General features: G+C 36.5%; 1 protein-coding gene across 6 annotated transcripts in view; it reads right to left on the bottom strand.

Annotated features, from left to right (window-relative positions):
* Positions 1-16,294: 16,294 nt before the first annotated feature.
* Positions 16,295-19,570, bottom strand: part of UBR3 (ubiquitin protein ligase E3 component n-recognin 3) — a 230,411-nt gene continuing 227,135 nt past the window's right edge. For all 6 annotated transcript variants that reach the window (XM_078070968.1, XM_078070970.1, XM_078070971.1 and 3 more), the window contains 2 exons: positions 18,999-19,138; positions 16,295-18,696 (listed from right to left, as the gene is read on the bottom strand). In XM_078070968.1, coding sequence (XP_077927094.1) covers positions 18,579-18,696; positions 18,999-19,138 — 258 coding nt within the window. In that variant the 3' untranslated portion in view covers positions 16,295-18,578. The remainder of the gene's footprint in view (positions 18,697-18,998; positions 19,139-19,570) is intronic.

Below are 19,570 nucleotides of genomic sequence, written 5' to 3'. Positions count from 1 at the left end.
ATTCCTATGGCACTTCATTCTAACAATTACTGAAGTCTGCCTAGAAATATGGTTTATGAACATTCCTAACATTGCAATCACCTCCGTCATTTTTGATATAGCAAAATATTGAAGACAGATAATGGGTTTTAAAATTAAACTAGGGTTTAAATTCCAGCTCCTTTGTTGACTGTGTGACATTGCACCAGTTAGCCTCTGTGAGCCTAATTTCTTCATAAGTAAAATGGGGAAATAGTATATAATAAGGTTGCTATAGGAATTAAACAAATAATGTGGATGAAATGTCAAGCACAGTGTCTTCTTACTTAGAGTAGGCACTCCAAAATATTAGCTCCTTTCTCCACTTTGTATCATACCTAATATCTAAGGCAAAGCCTTAGGAAGAGCCTGCTGTTTATAAATGCTTCTTGGATAAAATTGATAATCTAATGGGAGAAAATTGTATTAAAAGAGTCTAAGTAATTATAGCTAAAGCCACAAAGTAGCTGAAAACTGAGAAGATATCGGAAGAAAACATTTTTATTTTAATTTTTTTTAAAGATTTTATTTATTTATTTGACAGAGAGAGACAGCGAGAGAGGGAACACAAGCAGGGGGAGTGAGAGAGGGAGAAGCAGGCTCCCTGCTGAGCAGGGAGCCCGATGTGGGGCTCGATCCCAGGACCCTGGGATCATGACGTATGCCGAAGGCAGACGCTTAACGACTGAGGCGCCCCAGAAAACATTTTTAAAGAGAGAAAAAAGGGAAGGATGAGCTTTAGGAAGTAGACCGGTAAACAGGGATTCCTGGGGCTGGGGGCCAAGAGGAAGACAGTGTGTGTGTGACTTCCTAATGAATACCAGTAGTAATAATACAATCAACTTCACCTTTGAGGTATCTATTCAAATTGTGCCCATATTCTCTCATCTCTCTATCTTATCAGAAATGCTGAGCAGTGGACATTCCACTCAATTCTCCGTATTCATCCATTTCAGATTATTTGCAATAAGAACAAATATTTTTCTCAATCACAAGGATAATTAGTTGACAGGCTTAGCCTTCCTCGTCTACCAGTTCAGGGTCTTAATCTAACGTGCTCTCTCTGTCGTACCTTCTAGGTAGGGTTGGTAAAATGAATTGTGGGATAGCTGAGGTATGGGAATTGCACTTCAATATTAGGGAAGTTATATATTAAAAAAAAAACCTCCTAACCTACCAGACTAAATATCAGTGAGCTTACAAAACAGGTATGAGAAATGCCTAATGACATGTATATGATAGGAGACCCGCTGGCTAGCTACCATGCAGTCTGGGATTTGTCTTGTTTTATTTTCCTCTATAAAACTGAATTGATATCCAGAAGTACCAAATAGGAGAAAAGACATAGAAGAACCAAGAGTATAATTTCCCCAACAGATTTGAAAGAACCTACTGTTTATATCATCTTTTAGAGAAATAAAATTATATGTGACAAATTTTATCGGCAGCAGAGTTAATATATGGCAATATCATAGATGAGAACCATAGGTTCTTATTTTATAAATAATTAATAGTGGAAAATTGCAGAGAAAGTAATTTTTTGAAGCAACTCTTCTTTTAAATAAACAAGAACACTTAGGAGAAATTGCTTACCTATAATGTACATTCCAGGCAAGCAACCAATCTCTGTAGATCTGGGTCTCCAAGGTGATGGAATTATCTCTATATAATCATTCATCATGGATATTCCCTTTGGAAAAACAAAGTGAAGGGCATTGATCTGAAGAAATGTAAAAGTCACTGAAAAAAATGTAACCTTAAAAAACGCCAAATGTCATATAAGGGAAGAAACCCCTGGAGATAAAGTTACATAATTATGATTCTTTTAAAGCATCCAGATGATACAACTAGTGTGGACAACAAAGAAAATTTACTAGCAAGTGGATGGCAAAAGAAATATAATCTATTTTTTGAAGGAAACAAACTAGAATATATGAGTCAATATATGGGTCAATATAAACAACTCGGGCGCCTGGGTGGCTCAGTCGTTAAGCGTCTGCCTTCGGCTCAGGTCATGATCCCAGGGTCCTGGGATCGAGTCCCGCATCGGGCTCCCTGCTCTGCGGAAGCCTGCTTCTCCCTCTCCCACTCCCCCTGCTTGTGTTCCTGCTCTCGCTATGTCTCTCTCTGTCAAAAAAATAAATAAAATCTTTAAAAAAAAAAAAATATATATATATATAAACAACTCAATAACATTGAAATAAAATATTTTACTTCAGATAGAAAATCTCAAACATTTTAGGCCAAAAGCATTTAATTTCATCTAAATTTTCTCATTGACCTTTATTACTTGCTTATATATATTTTACTTGCAAGAGTCATAATCCTTTTAGGCAAAATATTTTACTTAACTTTGACATCTGCTTCTTTACATCTAAAGTCTGTGAACTCTGGGAGTTTTATTTTAATGATTATTTTTCTTTAGAACACTTTAATAACAGAAATATAAAGTGATTTCATATACATTTTAAGAATTAATATTTATTAAAAACCTGTTGCAGAGAAAAACATAGACTTTAGTTAAAAATGTCTAATTACATAGAAAAACAAAATGTGAATATATAATAAGAGAAAGGGACTTGTGACTATAATAAACACTTCCCCTTAGAAAATGGAAAAATTAAAGAAATACAACAGTCATCGATTCATAGCAATTTTGAAATGTGCCTGGCAAGACATTTTGAAAGCCCTTTATCTGATGGGTGTATAATATATCTTGATTAGGTCCACAGTCTGCTTCTTGGGAGGATGTTCTTTGTCCAGTGTCTTTGTGGCCCATGGTTCCATGCTCTGGGAATATGTTGCTGTTTTTTTTATACTACTTGTCCACACCAAAGAGAATATGTCTCCCTGGGAGCTGTGCAGCTCTCAGAGAGCCTACTTTTTTTCAGTATATGCTTACAAAATCATTTTAAGTCCTAAAGAGTCACAGACTTCTTTTTCTTCTACTTTTTTTTTTTTTTAAGAGAGAGAGAGCACATGGGGGTGGAGAGGCAGAGGGAGAGGAGGAGAGAGAGAGAGAATCCCAAATAGGCTCCATGCCCAGCGGGGAACATGACGTAGGACTTGATTCCATATCATGACCTGAGCCGAAATCAAGAGTCAGATGCTTAACCGACTGAACCACCCAGGCCCCCCAAGAGCCACAGATTTCTAATATCCTGTTTCATGGTTTCTTTAATATAACTCTCTTAAAAACATAGTAGACTTTTTATCTATTGGTGTCATTTCCAGGCTTCAAAAGCTCTAGCAATAGCTTTTTTCTAGACATTCTTCTTAGATTTGCTCTGTATCATTGCTTTCTGTCTTCCATGACTCTCTTTCTACTTATTTGTAGGTAAATTAAACTTATCAGACCTCAGTGGGAGAGCCACATTTTTAGTCTCTTTTCCATAAACCATTTTGTCAAACTAAAAGGATATATTGCACACCACACCCTTAGTTTGATCTTTACTCTGAAACAAGTACTTTCACAAAGGCTTTTCAGAGGTTTTAACAATGATGTCAAGACTATAATCTCATTTCATCTTTGCCAGATGCTGAGTTTACTGTTACTCAACACGTTTTCAGTTTTATCTTTTAGTAATTGCGGTTGAGAGAAGCTGTGTTTTCCAACTCTTCAATTCCCCAAATTTTTCGACTGTGTTCTTTTTTAGTCTTGCTACAAAATGGTCAGTTCTTTTCTGAGCTCATCTGCTCTTGTAATACCTTGTGTAACGCAGCCAACAGCAGGCAACACGTTATGTTTTCCAACACTTTCCCCGATAGCTACAGGTTCATTAGGTATCTTGTTCATCTTATAAATTATTGCAGACAACAGCTTAACAAATATTTTGCCCCTGGATAACATAGATCTCCTTTTCATCCTTAAATATCCACTTTCTTGCTATCTACCATCAACTCTTAAATCACTGACATATATTTTATTATTTTTTGTCACAAAAAATCCCATTCCTCATAGCAATTTCTCTATCAGTGAGGCTAATCCAGATTATATTACAATAACAAGCAACTACAAGAATCTTATCATATTAAAATGTTAGGTTAATTTTTTGTTGTTTTTTAATTTTAATTTTTTTATTTTTTAGAAGATTTTATTTATTGGAGAGAGAGGCAGAGACAGAGCATGAGCAGGGAGGTGGAGGCAGAGGGCGGGGAGAAGCAAACCCCCCACTGAGCAGGGAGCCCAACGCAGCACTAGATTCCAGGACCCTGAGGTCATGACCTGAGCCGAAGGCAGATGCTTAACCAACTGAGCCACCCAGGCGCCCCAAGGTTTATTTTTGTCCATGTTTGTTTTGCTTATCCAGCACAGGGTTGGCTTGTTTTCAAACTGGGACCCAGTAGTACTCTGGAACAGAGTAGCCAGCACCTGGAGCATCACCAGTTGCCATGACAATGGGAAAAACAACAGGATGAATCATTCACTGGATTTTAAAGACTCTGCAAGGAAGCGCACATCACTTCTAGTCACATTACATTGACTGAAGCAAGTTGTATGGCTATATCTAGTTCAAGGGAGTAGGAAATTATAATCCTAACATGAACCTGAAAATGAACTAGAAAAACTTTGGTGGACAGCATTAATGATTATCACATCCTCCAAGATCTTTATTATTTTCCTTTTCACATTTAGGGCTAGCATCTACCTAGTACAGATTTTGGTATGGTGTGATAGGATCCAATATGGATACCACTATCATTTACTGAAAAACCCATTCTCTTCCCACTGCTATGCAGTGCTACTCTTCTTATAAATCAAGTGTTCACATATGCATGGCTTTGTTTCTGGGCTCTCTACTCTGTTCCTTTGGTCTATTTATCTATCCTTACCCTAGTGGCACATTATCTTAATTCCTTTTTTTTAAATTGTATTTTATTATGTTATGTTAGTCACCATACAGTACATCATTAGTTTTTGATGTAGTGTTCCATGATTCATTGTTTGCATATAACACCCACTGCTCCATGCAATACATGCCCTCCTTAATACTCATCACTGGGCTAACCCATCCCCCCACCCCATTATCTTAATTCTTCGTGAACTATTGTTAAGTCTTGATAACAGAACAAGTCTTATCTAGGAAAACTTTGTTCTTCTGTAAGAATGTCTTGGCTTAACTTGGACCTCTGCATTTCCATATAAAATTTAGAGTCAACATATCTTTGAATTTTGATTGCCTGGCAATGTAAGGAAAAATAACATCTTTATAAATATTAAGTCTACCCTTTTATAACATGTAAATCTGTTTAGATTTTTATTAATATCTTTTATTTTTCTCATTAATATCATTTTAGCTAAAGAAGTCTTACAAATATATTTTTTAAAGATTTTATTTATTTATTTGACAGAGAGAGTGAGAGAGCACAAGCAGAGGGGGCAGTAGAAGGAGAGGGAGAAGCAGATTCCCCGCTGAGCTGGGATCCCGATGTGGGGCTCGATCCCGGGACCCTGTGATCACAACCTGAGCTGAAGGCAGACGCTTAACCATCTGAGACACCCAGGCACCCACAAATCTTTTATTAGATTAGTTCATAGGTATTTGATACTTTTGTAGATGGTATGTTCTAACAATTTTTTTTTTTTTGGTAAATAGAAATAATTGATTTTTCTCTATTTTGATTTTATTTCTAGTAACTTATCTAAACTCTAATTGGAATAACTTATCTATAGATTCTTTTGTACTTTCTGTGTACACAATCACATCATTACTGAATCTGAATACTGACAACTTTATTTCTTCCTCTTCAATCGTTATTAGGACATTCCTACAATGTTGAACAGAGTAGTTATACAGGACATCTGGTCGTGTTCCCAATCTCAAAGGGAAAGTTTTCAATGTTTCACCATTAAATATGATCTTTGCAGTAGGTTTTTTTGTTTTTATTTTTGTTTGGGTTTTTTGTTGTTGTTTGGTACCCAAACTTTATCAGATTAAGGAAATTATCTTCTATTCCTAACTTGTTAACAATTTTAACTATGAATGCATTTTAGATTTTTGTCACATGATTTTTTTGCATCAACTGATCTTAACATTTTCTCCTTTATATGTTAATGTAGCAAATTACATTGATTGGTATTTTAATGTTAAACAATCCTTCCATTATTTGAGTGATAAACTCAACTTGGTCATAATTTGTTATGGAAAATTTCAAACCATGTAAAAGTTGAGAGAATAATATAAAAATTCCCATGTACCCATCCTCCAGCTTCAATAATTAATAGTACATAATCAGCCTTCTTTCATGTATATTCCCATCTCCCCATTTCCTACCCTCACCTCAAATTATTTTAAGGCAAACTCCAGACAGTATATCATTATTATCATTATCATATATATATCAGTGAATATCTCTAGCGCTCTTTTTCAAAATATAGCCATAATTGTTTTGGATGTGTCTCTGGTAAACATCAAATGTTGGTTTTGTATTTAATCTAGTCTGACAACTTTTTTCTTAATCAGGAATTCAGACTATTTGTATTTAATGTAATTTCTGTAAGTATAGATTCAAATGACTACCTTCTTATGTAATTTTATTTCTCTCTACTGGCCGCATTATTTTTTTTTTAAAGATTTTATTTATTTATTTGACCCAGAGAGAGAGCAAGAGAGCACAAGTAGGGGGAGCAGCAGAGGGAGAGGGAGAAGCGACGTGGGGCTCTATCCCAGGACCCTGGGATCATGACCTGAGCCGAAGGCAGATGCTTAACTGACTGAGCCACCCAGGCACCCCTTATGTTATTTTTGATTGGTTTTTATTATTCCATTCTCCACTCCCATATTAGTTTGGAAGTTTTATCCTCTTTCTTATTCTGTATGAAAGATTTTTTTAAATTACCCTAGAAATTTACTTTCCAAGGTATAATATTAATCTTATTTCACTTACCAAAAAGTATTGAGTATCTCCATGTATCAGGTGAAGTAAAAAGCCACAGAGGTAAAATGAGCAAGCAGTCTGGTCCTTGAGGAACTTTAGCCTAAGTCAGTCCCTTTATTTTTCTTTTGAAGAATCTCTAGGTCTCCCAAGTTCAGACTACTGCTTTTTTTCATTATGTAAATACCATGTGTTTATAAAAAGACCTAAATATTTCATAAGCTTATTGTAAAGATTGTCAGCAGTCTATTACATCTTTTTCACATATTAATTTTTTGGTTTTGGTTCATCATTTTGGAGGATCCAGCTGCTCTGGATCTTTACAAGCATCTTTCTACACATCACACCTATTCTCATAACCTTGCGGTGAAGTATTATCATCCAATCAGGAAAGTGATTTCAGTGAGATTGATTCTCCCAGGACCACACATCTTGTGAGTGCTCGGCTGGATTTGAATCCAGATCTGCCTGTCTCTAATGCTTATACTTTTTTCCACCATATTACATGGCAGGATTTGTCAATGAAGGCTAGAGAAATTGTAATGTGTATTAATACCTTAAGAGTACATGATTGTCACGTGATTTTATTTATTTATTTTTATTTATTTATTTATTATTTTTCTTTTTTTTAAGATTTTTTATTTATTTATTTGACAGAGAGACAGCGAGAGCAGGAACACAAGCAGGGGGAGTGGGAGAGGGAGAAGCAGGCTTCCCGCGGAGAAGGGAGCCCGATGCGGGGCTTGATCCCAGGACCCTGGGATCATGACCTGAGCTGAAGGCAGACGCTTAACGACTGAGCCACCCAGGCACCCCGTCACTTGATTTTATTGAGATATAATTCACATACCATAAAATTCATCTTTTTATTCATTTATTTTAGAGAGCAGGGGAGGGGCAGAGGGAGGGAGAGAGAAACTCAAGCAGACTCCCCACTGAGCACAGAGCTTGATGTGGGGCTCAATCTCACAACCCTGAGATCATGACCTGAGCTGAAACCAAGTTGGACACTTAACCAACTGAGCCACCCAGGTGCCCCAAACTTCATCTTTTTAAAGTGTACTGTTCAGTGGCTTTTATTATATTCACAAAGCTGTACAACCATCACTACTATCTAATTCCAGAATATTTTCATCTCCCCCAGAAGAACCCTCTTACTATTGGCAGCCATTCCATATTTCCACTTCCCCCACGACCTTGGCAATCTCTAATCTACTTTCTGTCCCTATGGATTTGCCTATCCTGGATATCCCAGCTTTTGTCTGCAGCCTTTGGCTTCTTTCACTTAGCATGTTTTCAAGGCTCATCCATGTTGTAACATGCATTAGTGTTTCACTCCTTTTGTGGTTGAATAATATTCCATTTTATGGATATACCACCTTTTCTTTATCCATTCATTGGTTGGTGACATTTTTGACTATTGTGGATAATGCTGCTGTAAACATTTGTGTACAAGTTTTTGTATGACATTTATTTTTTGTTCTCTTAGGTATATAATTCAGAGTGTAACTGCTGGGTCATATGGTAACTCTATGTTCAATTTTTGAGGAACTCTCAAACACATCAGTGTTACTTTACATCCCCCACCACCCCCCCCACAGCAAAGTATGAGGGTTGCAATCTTTCCACGTTGTCAGCACTTGTTATTGTCCATTGTTCTGGGTAAGCCATCCTAGGGGTCATGAAGTAATATCATACTGTGGTTTTGATTTACATTTCCCTAATGGCTAATAATGTTGAGCATTTTATTAATAGAGCTTATTTGCCATTTGTGTATCTTCTTTGGAGAAAGTTTGTTCAAGTCCTTTGTCCATTTTTTAATTGGGTTGTCTTTTGGTTGTTAAATTATGAGTTCTTTGTATATTTGGCATATTAAGCCTTATCATACATATGATTAACAAATATTTTTCTCCCATTCTGTGAGTTTTCACTTTCCTGGTAGTGTTCTTTGAAGGAGAAGTTTTTAATATGGATGGAGTCCAATTTATCTTTTTTTTTTTTTGAGGGGCAATGGGTTGTTTGTGTTTCAGGTGTCATATCTAAGAAACTACTGCCTAATCCAAGATCACAAAGATTTATAACTGTTTTCTTCTAAGTAAATATTACCTTTACCCTTTTCTGAGACAATGTAAGAAATTTGAAACGTTTCAATTTCATTTATCACTGTAGCTTACATTCTACTGTTGCCACTCATATACATACATATTGAAATTCTATATAATGCATTATGTTCATTTAGCTATACTTAAATATTTAACACAATTTTTGTTTTTTGTTTCTTACTGAAATTTAATCTTCCACCAGGGCTATTTTCCTGTTGTCTGAAGAACTTTTGGGGGGATTTTCCTTCCTTAGGGAGGATCTGTTGCTATTAAATTCTCTCAGTTTTTATTTTAATGTCTTTATTTTGCCTTCATTCTTGAAGAATAGTTTTGTTGTGTAGAGAATCCTTGGTTGAGAGTTTTCTTTCAACACTTTGAAGGTATTTTTCTACTGTTTACTTGTTTCCAATATACTATTGAGAAATCAGAAATCTTTTTTTTTTTTTTTTAGATTTATTTATCTGAGAGAGAGAGAGAGCACAAGCAGGGGGAGCAGGAGATGGAGAAGCAGGCTCCCCACTAAGCAGGGAGCCCGACGCAGGGCTCAATCCCAGGACCCTGAGATCATGACCTGAGCAGAAGGCAGACGCTTAACTGACTGAGCCACCCAGCACCCGGAGAAATCAGAAATCTTTTGAAGGTAGATCATTCTTTTTCCAGTGAGAGGCTTTTAAGATTTCTTTCTTTCTTTTTTTTTTTTTTTCAGTTTCACTATGTGTCTTGATATGGATTCCTTTCTATTTATCCTACTTGGGTTCTACTGACTTCTTGAATTTATGGCTCAATGTCTTTCATCACTTGCGGAAAATCCTCAGCTATTACCTCTTTCAATATTGTCTCTGACACATTCTTTCTCCCCTATCTTTCTGGAACTCCAAGTGTGTTTGACATTTTCACAATGTCCTCTATGACTTTTACCTCTCTTACCCACTTTCCAAATCTTTTAAACTCTTCTGACTTTTAACCCAGTTTACCATGTCTTTAGCTATGTCTCAAATGATATTAAACAGCTCCATTAAGTTCTTAATATTTTCAGTACCAGAATTTCTAATTGGTTCTTTTTCAAGTTAAAAAAAAAAATCAGTTTTAGTATCTAGAGTCCCTGTGGCCCATTACTATTATTTTTCTATTGATTTTGGCTTATATGTATTGTCTCATCCTGTTCCTTCACTTTATTTGAAATATTTTCAGAAATAATTTGGATGATATCTTCCAGAGAGGTTGTTCTTTCTGCTAGTCACTGCATTAGCAGTCTATGACCAAGACTTTTTTTAGAGCTGGAATTACTCTCTTCACTCCATCAGTTGTTTTTTTTTTTTAAGATATATTTGAAAGGGAGATGCAAGTGGGGGGAGGGGCAGAGGGAGACAAGCAGACTCCCCACTGAGCAGGGAGCCTGAAGCAGGGCTTGATCCCAGGACCCTCAGATCATGACCTGAGCCAAAATTAAGAGTCTAATGCTTAAATGACTGAGCCACCCAGGCACCCCTACTCCCATCAGTCTTTTTGCTCAAGTCTTCCCAGTCAACTTGTGGTTAGATAAAACTAATCTTTTAGATTTTCTCAAAAAACATTCATATTTGGATGCTTAAAACCTTCTCTATGGCCTTGGTACTTCAGAGGACAACCCGACCTTAAAATGATTGGGTTACTTTCTTTCTTTGAGGTTTTTGAAAGTCTGCTTTGCATGTTGCCTTGCTTCACATGTTGCATGTGAAGTCTGACACAGTATAATTATCTTGTCCTTTTTAGGTATTTGATCTTTTTGTGTCTGTAGGCCCTGAGAACTTTTATCTTTAGAGTCTAATAATGTTTCTAGGGTGTGTCTTAGATTTGATTAAGGGTCAATTTTTCTGGTATTCTGTGGGCTCTTTCAATATGAGCTCAAGTCTTCTTTTATTTGAGGGAAATTCTTAGTCTATGCCTTTTTAAAAACTTTACATTTTGAACAAACTTTAGACTTGCAGTTGTATGAATAGTGCAGTTCCTACATATTCCTCACTGTGTTTCCTGTAATGTTAACAACTCAGATAACCATAGAAAAATTATCCAAAATCAGAAATTAACATCAATTTTACACTATTAACTAAGCTCCAGAAACTATTTGAATTTCACCAGCTTTCTCATTGTGTTTTTGGTGTCGAGATCTTATTGTCCAAGATCCCACATTGCATTTAGTTGTTTCTCCCTTGGCCCTTCCAGTCTTGTAACAATTCTTCAGTTTTTCCTCATCTTTCACCTTGACACTTCAAAGAGTACTGGTAAGTTATTTTGTAGGATGTCCTTTAGTTGGGTTTGTCTGATGTTTTCACATGATTGGAATAAAGTTATGTACTTTTTGCAGTTTTATTACATATTTCTCAGTAAATCATATTAAGGGTTCATAAAGTCAATAAGCTTTATTCCTGGTGGTAGTGACTCTAATCACTTCACTAAAGTGATATCTACCAGGTTTCTCTACTATAAAGTTACTATCTTACCCTTTGTGGTTAATAAACATCTTGAGGGCATACTTTGAGAGTACATATACACTCTTGCTTCTTCAACTTTTGTCCACTCATTTGGCTTTTAAAGTTTTCTTCAAGAAGATGGGCCCCTAATGACCTCCACCTCCTGATTCTTAAACACTCTTGTGTAAAGCCCTCTCACATTGTACCAGCGTTGGTATGTGTGGTGGAAATGATCATATGCCACTTCCAAGCTCAGGTTATGAAAGACATGGGGGCTTTCATCTTGGGCATGCTTTTTTATGTTCTCAGTCTTTCCTTCTCCCTCTTTTGGGTCACTTTTTCTAGCAAAGTCAGCTGCTGTGTTGTTAGCAGCCCTGTGGAGAGTTCCACATGGCAAGAAACCGAAGTTTCTAGTCAATAGCCACAGGCCTGAGTTTGGAAGCAGACCCACCAATCCCCAGTCAAGCCTTGGATGACTGCTGCCCTGGCTGATACCTTAACTGCAGTCTTGTAAGGGACTCTGAGGCAGAACCACCCAGCTAAACTACTCTTGGATTCCTAAACCACAGAAACTGTGAAGCAATGAATATTGTTTTACTGCGTTAATTTTAGGTAATTTGTTACACAGCAATCAATAACTAATGTAGTGTGAATCACTTAATCTGACATTAATAGAAGCCAGAAGTGTCTATGTTCATTTAGTCATATTAGCTATTGTCTCTATCGCACAGATGAGAAACCAAAGTGTGGCAGGCTTTGAATTAGCTATCTAGAAGTCACTTGCAATCCCTTTTATCTGCCCTGTATTCCTTTAGTGTAGAGGCTCAAAAGCTAAAACACTTACCTTCCCAGATTTCTTTGCATTTAATAGTTGCCATCTCACAGTACTGACTAATGAGATATATGTAAAAGTGCACTGGGAGAAGCCTTCTCTTGCTGAACAATGGACAACACCTTAGGAAGAAGCCTTTGGCCTATTTTCCTGCCTGGAAAACAAGGTTAGCAGCCATCTTGCTTTTCATCCTCATAGCAACCTGGAGATTAACAGCTGTTTTGTGGCCATGAGGGTGAAAACTATAATCTAACAATGTAGAAAAGGGAAACAGTAGGGATCTAGATCCATGGTGATTTCCTTGAAACTAATAAACCCCTTACTTCTTCAAGCCATTGCTTAGTAAGGTTTTTTGTTTGAAACAGGGCACATTCCTAACTAATATACTGAGATGAAGTGAGGTCATTCAAACCCAGGTCTGCTGACTTTAAGCGCTAGACTCTGATGGTAAAACAACACACCATCTGAATAATAGCAAAAACTACTTGAAAGGAGGTAGTTTGATGCAAACACAACCAGGTGTCCTACAGACAGGGATATGACCTGGCCGTGCTCGGGAGAGTCAGAAATTGTGTTCCACTCCTCCACTTCATTGTCAACTTCCTACTTTCTCACCTCCAGAAGCTATACTTTGGCTTCTACCTCTACCACCTCACCAAAACTAAGCTTGGCAAACTATGGCCAACAGCCTGTTTTTATAAGTAGTTTTACTGGAACACAGCCTTGTCAATTCACTTATGCAGATCAGTGGATGCTGTTTGCACTGCAATGGCAGAATTGAATAGTTGTGACAGAAACCAACTGGCCCTTTATAGAAAATGCTTGCTGACCTCTGCTCTAAATTAAGGCCATAGTGCTCTTTTTAATATTGCACTCTGCCCTATCTCTTACAATGACTTCCTTAGGATTCCCCTTAGGATAAAGACCAAAATCCGTAACATGGCTCAAGAGGCCATAATCAGATTCCTGACCACCTTTCCTGCATCATCTCTTGTTACGTATTCCACTACCTTCTGCTTTCAATGCTTCAGCTGTACTTCATTTCTTTCAGTTTGTTGAGTGTCCCCTGCCCATGCTAATTTCAGAGCCTATGTGCTATATATAATTTCAGGGCCTTTAGAATGCCCTCCATTTCTTCCTTCACTTAGCTCACATCTACCCTTTCCTCAGGTCTCAACTTAAACATCACTTCCTCCATGTAGGCTTCTGTGAACTCCCCAAAATACATGAGTCCCCCGGTTCCCACAACCCTCTAACTTGCTTATAACATCTATTTACTTGTAATTATATATTTAGTGTTGTTTTCCACAAGATGGTAAGCAAATACTAACCCTATTTGCCTTGTTCAATGTGATAGCCCTGACATTTAGCTTAGTGTCTAGAATATAGTAGGCACTTAATAAATAACTCCTTGCTCTCCCTTACCCTACTGATTTCCATCAAGTCTCTTCTGATACTGTCTACCGCTTCTATCTCTACTACAATTCACCTAGCTGAGCCAACCATCGTGTCTTGGCTCTTTCAGAAGGTATCTAACAGGTCTTCCCACTCTGGATTTTTCTCCACAGTGCAGCCAGATTGATTTTTCTAAGATGCAAATCTAATTATGTCACTCTCCTGTCTACAGCCCTAAAATGGCTTCCCATGCTCTCTGAACAAAGTCTAAAGCCCTTAAAAGGCTTATAAAATCCCTTTGTAATTTAGATTTTTCTCTCTCAAAAGCACCTGTTAGAGTCATAACGATTCTCTTTCAGATCTGTAACCACAAGTCCTCTTTCAACCTTGGGTCTTTGCCAGTGGTATTCACTATACCTGCCTGAGACACTACTCCCCACACCTCCACTTTCACCCAGGTGTGTCCTACACAGTATTTGGGAATCATCATAGACATCTCTATCCCCTGGAAGCCTCATCATACTTCCCAAGTCTCATTTAGAGGTTCCTTCAATAGTAATTTATACTCCATTCTCCTCATAGCCAGCCCCCCGGCCCCTTAACACAACACCATTTGTAGCATTAATCACACAGAAAGCTATACGAGAAAAGGGACTATCTGGTTTTTTTCCCATTGTACTTCCAGTATCACTGCTTGGTGCATAAGAGGAGCTCAATAAATATTTACTGAATGAATTCAAATGATTCAACAGGAAAGCAGTTTGTCCTAATTCCAAATGAAAACTTTGAAAACTTGCATTACATCTCCTCATTAAGTTTCATCATGAATTCCAATCCTATAGCCCACAATTTACCCAGCATGGACCCCACACTCATTTCAACCAGTACTCCTAATTCTCTTACCACCCGATATTGCACCTGCCTCTCAAGTCCCCAAATTATGAATTAATTTAGCAGTCTAATTTCTACCCTTCGGGTTCTGGACTGCTGATCTTAGGGGCTCTATAAAGTCCTAGAACCTTTCTAATTGGCTCCTTTGAAAATGTTATGGCTTCTAACCCCATTGCGCTCTCACTATGACTTCTGTGGTGCTTCTCCTTATTTCTAGCCTCCTCTCCCACCGTATGTCTAAACCCTACCACTTAACTCAAAACTCCCAGATATACTAGATGTATATCTGCTCCTCTGTCACCAACCTTAGAGGGAATCAGATATGAATCCTCTTTGTTTGCTCTAGACTTTCTTTCCTTTCTCTTGTCCCTCTTCCTTCACCTCAAGCTGAAGCCTTTATCTGTGCTCTTGACCCTACTTCTCTGGCTTGCTCTTGGGCTCTACCATATTAATGTTGTTATTGCCACGTCTTACATTGCAGCTATATGTAAGGGCCCATCACACCTTTTCATTGTGTTGCATCAGCTGCAGTCATATTCACTCCAGTGCTACTTGATTATGGCACCCTAGGATGGTGGTAGCACTTCCATATTTGATGTGCTTCATTAGCAAGGGAGCTTGAAGTGTCACAAATCAAAAAATGATCATGTTGCCATCCTTCTGCACACTCCAGCCAGATCATAAAGGAAAAGAACTATGTGCTGTGAATGGGACTGAGACAGTCCCAAGTCTTCTGCCCTCCCACCAACCATCACATGTCAGGAATAACCCCCAGTGAATGTATCTTATCTTGGTAATTTGATTAAAATCATGGTTAAAATCATGTTGTGCTTTGTTTTTGTTGTTCAACAGGACCACAAAAATAAGCCAACAACAGGAATTTGAGAGTCAACAATTACAATCCTGGAGATGGTACAGACTCTTGGTTCATATATTCTCTCTCACTGTTGTCACCTTCAAGCCCTCAGTGCTTTCAATCAGCATCTTTTCTATGTCACAGAAATCAATAAATACCAAAATATAGGGCGCCTGGGTGGCTCAGTTGGTTAAGCGACTGCCTTCGGCTCAGGTCATGATCCTGGAGTCCCGGGATCGAGTCCCGCATCGGGCTCCCTGCTCGGCAGGGAGTCTGCTTCTCCCTCTGACCCTCCTCCCTCTCATGCTCTCTGTCTCTCATTCTCTCTCTCTCAAATAATAAATAAAATCTTAAAAAAAAAAAAATTTAAAATAAATACCAAAATATATAAAATAGAAAAAAAAGATTTGTGAACACAAATGGATTCTTAGCTGATAACTGCCTGATGAGCTTCAGGATGGAGGGGTAGGGGCAAAAACTGTCAATTCCAACAAAACCACAGTCCATTAAAAATAAACATTATCATAAAGCCCGTTAGATTTCTGAAGTCTAGATGGAATTTTCAGAAAGCGGCAAGGACCACAGCAGTGTTCCTCAGATCTGCAGACCCATTTCCTTCTCCCCAACTTCCAAAAACATACATACTTAGCAAAAAGCTTTGCATTCATTTTAAGACAAGGATAGAAGAAACAGGAACTACCTCTGTAAATAAAAGGTATAAGGAAGAGCAAATCCTTTATATTTAACTCCACCTTAGAGCAACTATTAGTTACGTTATGCTTTGATCTTTTCTGCTATGCTCACTTATATATATTATTGTCAATACCTTTAAAAAAAAGAGAAAAACATGTAAGAATTAAACATTTTAAGGACCTTTCACAAACCAAATGACAGTAGGTTTTTATTAACATATCTTACAATGTTGATTATTCCTATTTTTGTAATCTCTGCTTAATTATAAAGGTTGATTTAGCCTCTACAGTAATGTACTGTATTTAAATGATCATTCATACAAGATATCACACCAGTACATTTTTTTTTTTGAATAATATACACACATCACTCTAGCTTGGACCTGTTATTTTTAAAAGTGGGTTTATAAATGGGACTTATAAAAGTTATGGGGAAAAAATTAAAGTTCTAGTTTAGCAGCATGCATGTATGTAATTCAAGTACAATTTTCAACCAAGTGCTTTTTAAAAATTTACTGGTGACTAATTCACCAATATCAAAATAAACACTATCAAATACCCAAATTTTAATGTTAAGGCTAATATTTTCACTTCACATCCATATGCACAATCATAAAACATTCCATTTTAAATATGTAGTAATCAAAATCTGAATACATTATACCATGTATATATAGCATCAGAGTTTCAAACTGTAGAATTATTCAAGTTCATGAATCCTGTAACAGTATTTACTAGAGATTTAAATTAGCATTTTGCTCTTCAACCACACTTACAAATGGTCTGGTATTCAGAATGACCAATGCAAAAAATATGACAGGCTGAACTTATGATACAGTATTTAAAAAAGTAGCAATGTGTTGGAAAGGACAACTATTTAGTTAAACAGAATCAGTCTCATCTTTCAGAAAGTTATCTTAATATTTTGGAAATGTATATAAAAATAGCAAGCTATTTCCATTTATTTTATTGTAGAGCTATAGGTAATTTTTTGACATGTTGAACACATTTGAATATGTACTGTTCTGCTCTATTTTAATGCAAGGCCATCATTTAATGTCCATTTTCACATTCTGTAATGTCATGTCATTCAATAATTTTTAGAACATAGATCTGACTTTATTTTTGAATTTTATCATTAGATGTTTTTGAGTTTTTACATGTAAAAATGTAATTTTATATAACAAGCCATGGAAGTCCAAAGTACCAGGAATTGCTTGATAACACTATATATTAAATAATCATCAAATTACTAAATCATTTGGAAGAAAAATCTTGTTAGCAATATATAACATGCTTTTCTGTAATCTTCCTTCTCTATTTATAGAGTGGGTTTTAGCTCAATCATTCCCATTCTTACTGATTAAAAAAACCCAACAAACATAAATCGCTTTTCGCAGCAGCTTCTAAGAAGAATACAGATGCACGGCTCATTCATGAGGGTCATCACCACTGAGCCTTTTTTTTCCTTTTAGGAAACTAAGCAGAAATAGCAGTGATTACGCTGCACAAATACAATACAGATGAACCTCTCAAGCTGACAGGAAAGTTCCAAAACTAAGCTTCATTTGTGGGTAAGTCTGAGCATTTCCAATTCAATCATTTAAACAAAAACTTGGTTGGTAATAAAAGGTGGGCATGCATAAAAGCAAAATCTGCCATGTGTATGCTCTTAAAACTTCTGATTTTATAGTAAAATCTATTTGTTAATACCTCAAGTAATTCATCCAACCGAAATGGCAAATTTTGATTTTTAAGGACTCCCTTCCCCAACCACACATGTCCCCCAGAATGTACTGTATTATATTAACAGCAGCTATCTACTTATTTTACAACTATTTCAATTATTTACCTGGGGAGAGTATTTATGAAATTCCTGAGAATGAATTAAGTTTTCAGCAAAGCCTTAAACTTTTAACAGATTCCTCACAATAAGAAAAAATTTTAAAGTCCTACTATTAGACCAACTTTTACTATACAATATTTCACATAAATCATGTCTTACATGTTTTTTCTAATTACATACAGCAAAAATCTCAAATCAACACAAGAATGGCAGAGGGAAAGGATGCATTGTGTTTAGCAGATGCAAATTAAAACACACAGATATAAAGAAGCAGTAAAACTTTAAATAAATCACACCCACTCTAAGTATCAATGAATGGCTGATATGCATTGCTGGGAGAATCATTTTTAAACAAGTTGTGCTTCTTATTAATTGTGGACTTAAAAAAAAAAAAGGACCACTAAAGAATGATTTAACTTGTTATTTGTTATGTTCTCCAGATACTTAAAAAAAATATTATACCATTAATGTGATTACCAAGCACCTAATTTTGGAAAGGCTTTATAATATATGTTTTCTTTTTCTCCCTCAGCAAAAGCGTTAATCCCCCAAATTAAGGTAAAGCTTATTGTTGATAAATTCTTAATGAAAATGATATAATGCAATGCTGAGGTGGTGAGTCACAGCCCATTGTAATGTGGACCCCATCTTTTATTGATGTGATCAAAAGTATGAGAAATCCACTGTTGCTCAAGAACTTTGTATCTTTCCTTACAAATGTAGAGAGGTTTGCCTCGCCTAGAATAAAAAGGAAAAAAAGGTATTAAAAGTTATACAATACAGTGAAGATTTCACACACATTTTTAAAAAATAGATTCTTTATGGCTAAAATCTCACATAGTAGTTGGGTTTATTTCATATTTCCTTAGCATGTGGATGTGGAATGTATCTCAAAAACTAGAAATAGCTCTAACTTAATAACTATCAGAATTTCTTAATATAAAAAAAAGTATTATTACAATTACAAAGCCAGGAATGGCACATTGTTCTTACTGATGAAACTTCAATAAAACATTCAAATATATCCATGCATATCTAACCTAAGATCCCGATCTTCTTCTCCATGAGCATCCAAATACACAGAACCCCAGAGGCAGAAGCGGTGGCCTCGAATGATGATAATCACCGATGCATTGATCAAAAGGAAAATCCCTGTTCCAGCACCACAGTTCTGAGAATGCTAAATAATTAAAAATATATCAATGATCTTCATAATCAAATGGACTTTATAAGAAAATCAAGAATGCCTTAGTTAAATGTCTTCTAAATAATACCAAAATATTTCTTAAATTTTTAATAAGATTTCATCTAAGTTAAACTTACAATTTCATTCTTAACATTTGATTAATAATACATTAGGAGGAATTTGGGTAAGGGTTATCTAGGAAAGCAATTTAGAGCCAACATAAACCTAATTCAGAGGCAGGCATCCACAACAGCAGGTCTGACCACTGTTTCATTGCCCACCATGTAAGAGCCCCTGCCATTAAAGGGCAATGGGAGCAGGGGGAGGAACTGGAATTGTGCTCACTTAAATAAAGCCGCAGATGTTTGGGGTTTTTAAACCCTTCAATAATAACAAAAGAACAAGATGAAATCCTTGTGTACTGTG

The sequence above is a fragment of the Halichoerus grypus genome, chromosome 4 (assembly GCF_964656455.1).
Source record: "Halichoerus grypus chromosome 4, mHalGry1.hap1.1, whole genome shotgun sequence".
Classification (NCBI taxonomy): domain Eukaryota; kingdom Metazoa; phylum Chordata; class Mammalia; order Carnivora; family Phocidae; genus Halichoerus; species Halichoerus grypus.
The sequence above is the reverse complement of the archived record's forward strand: the minus strand, read 5'-3'. Positions and strand labels throughout refer to the sequence as shown.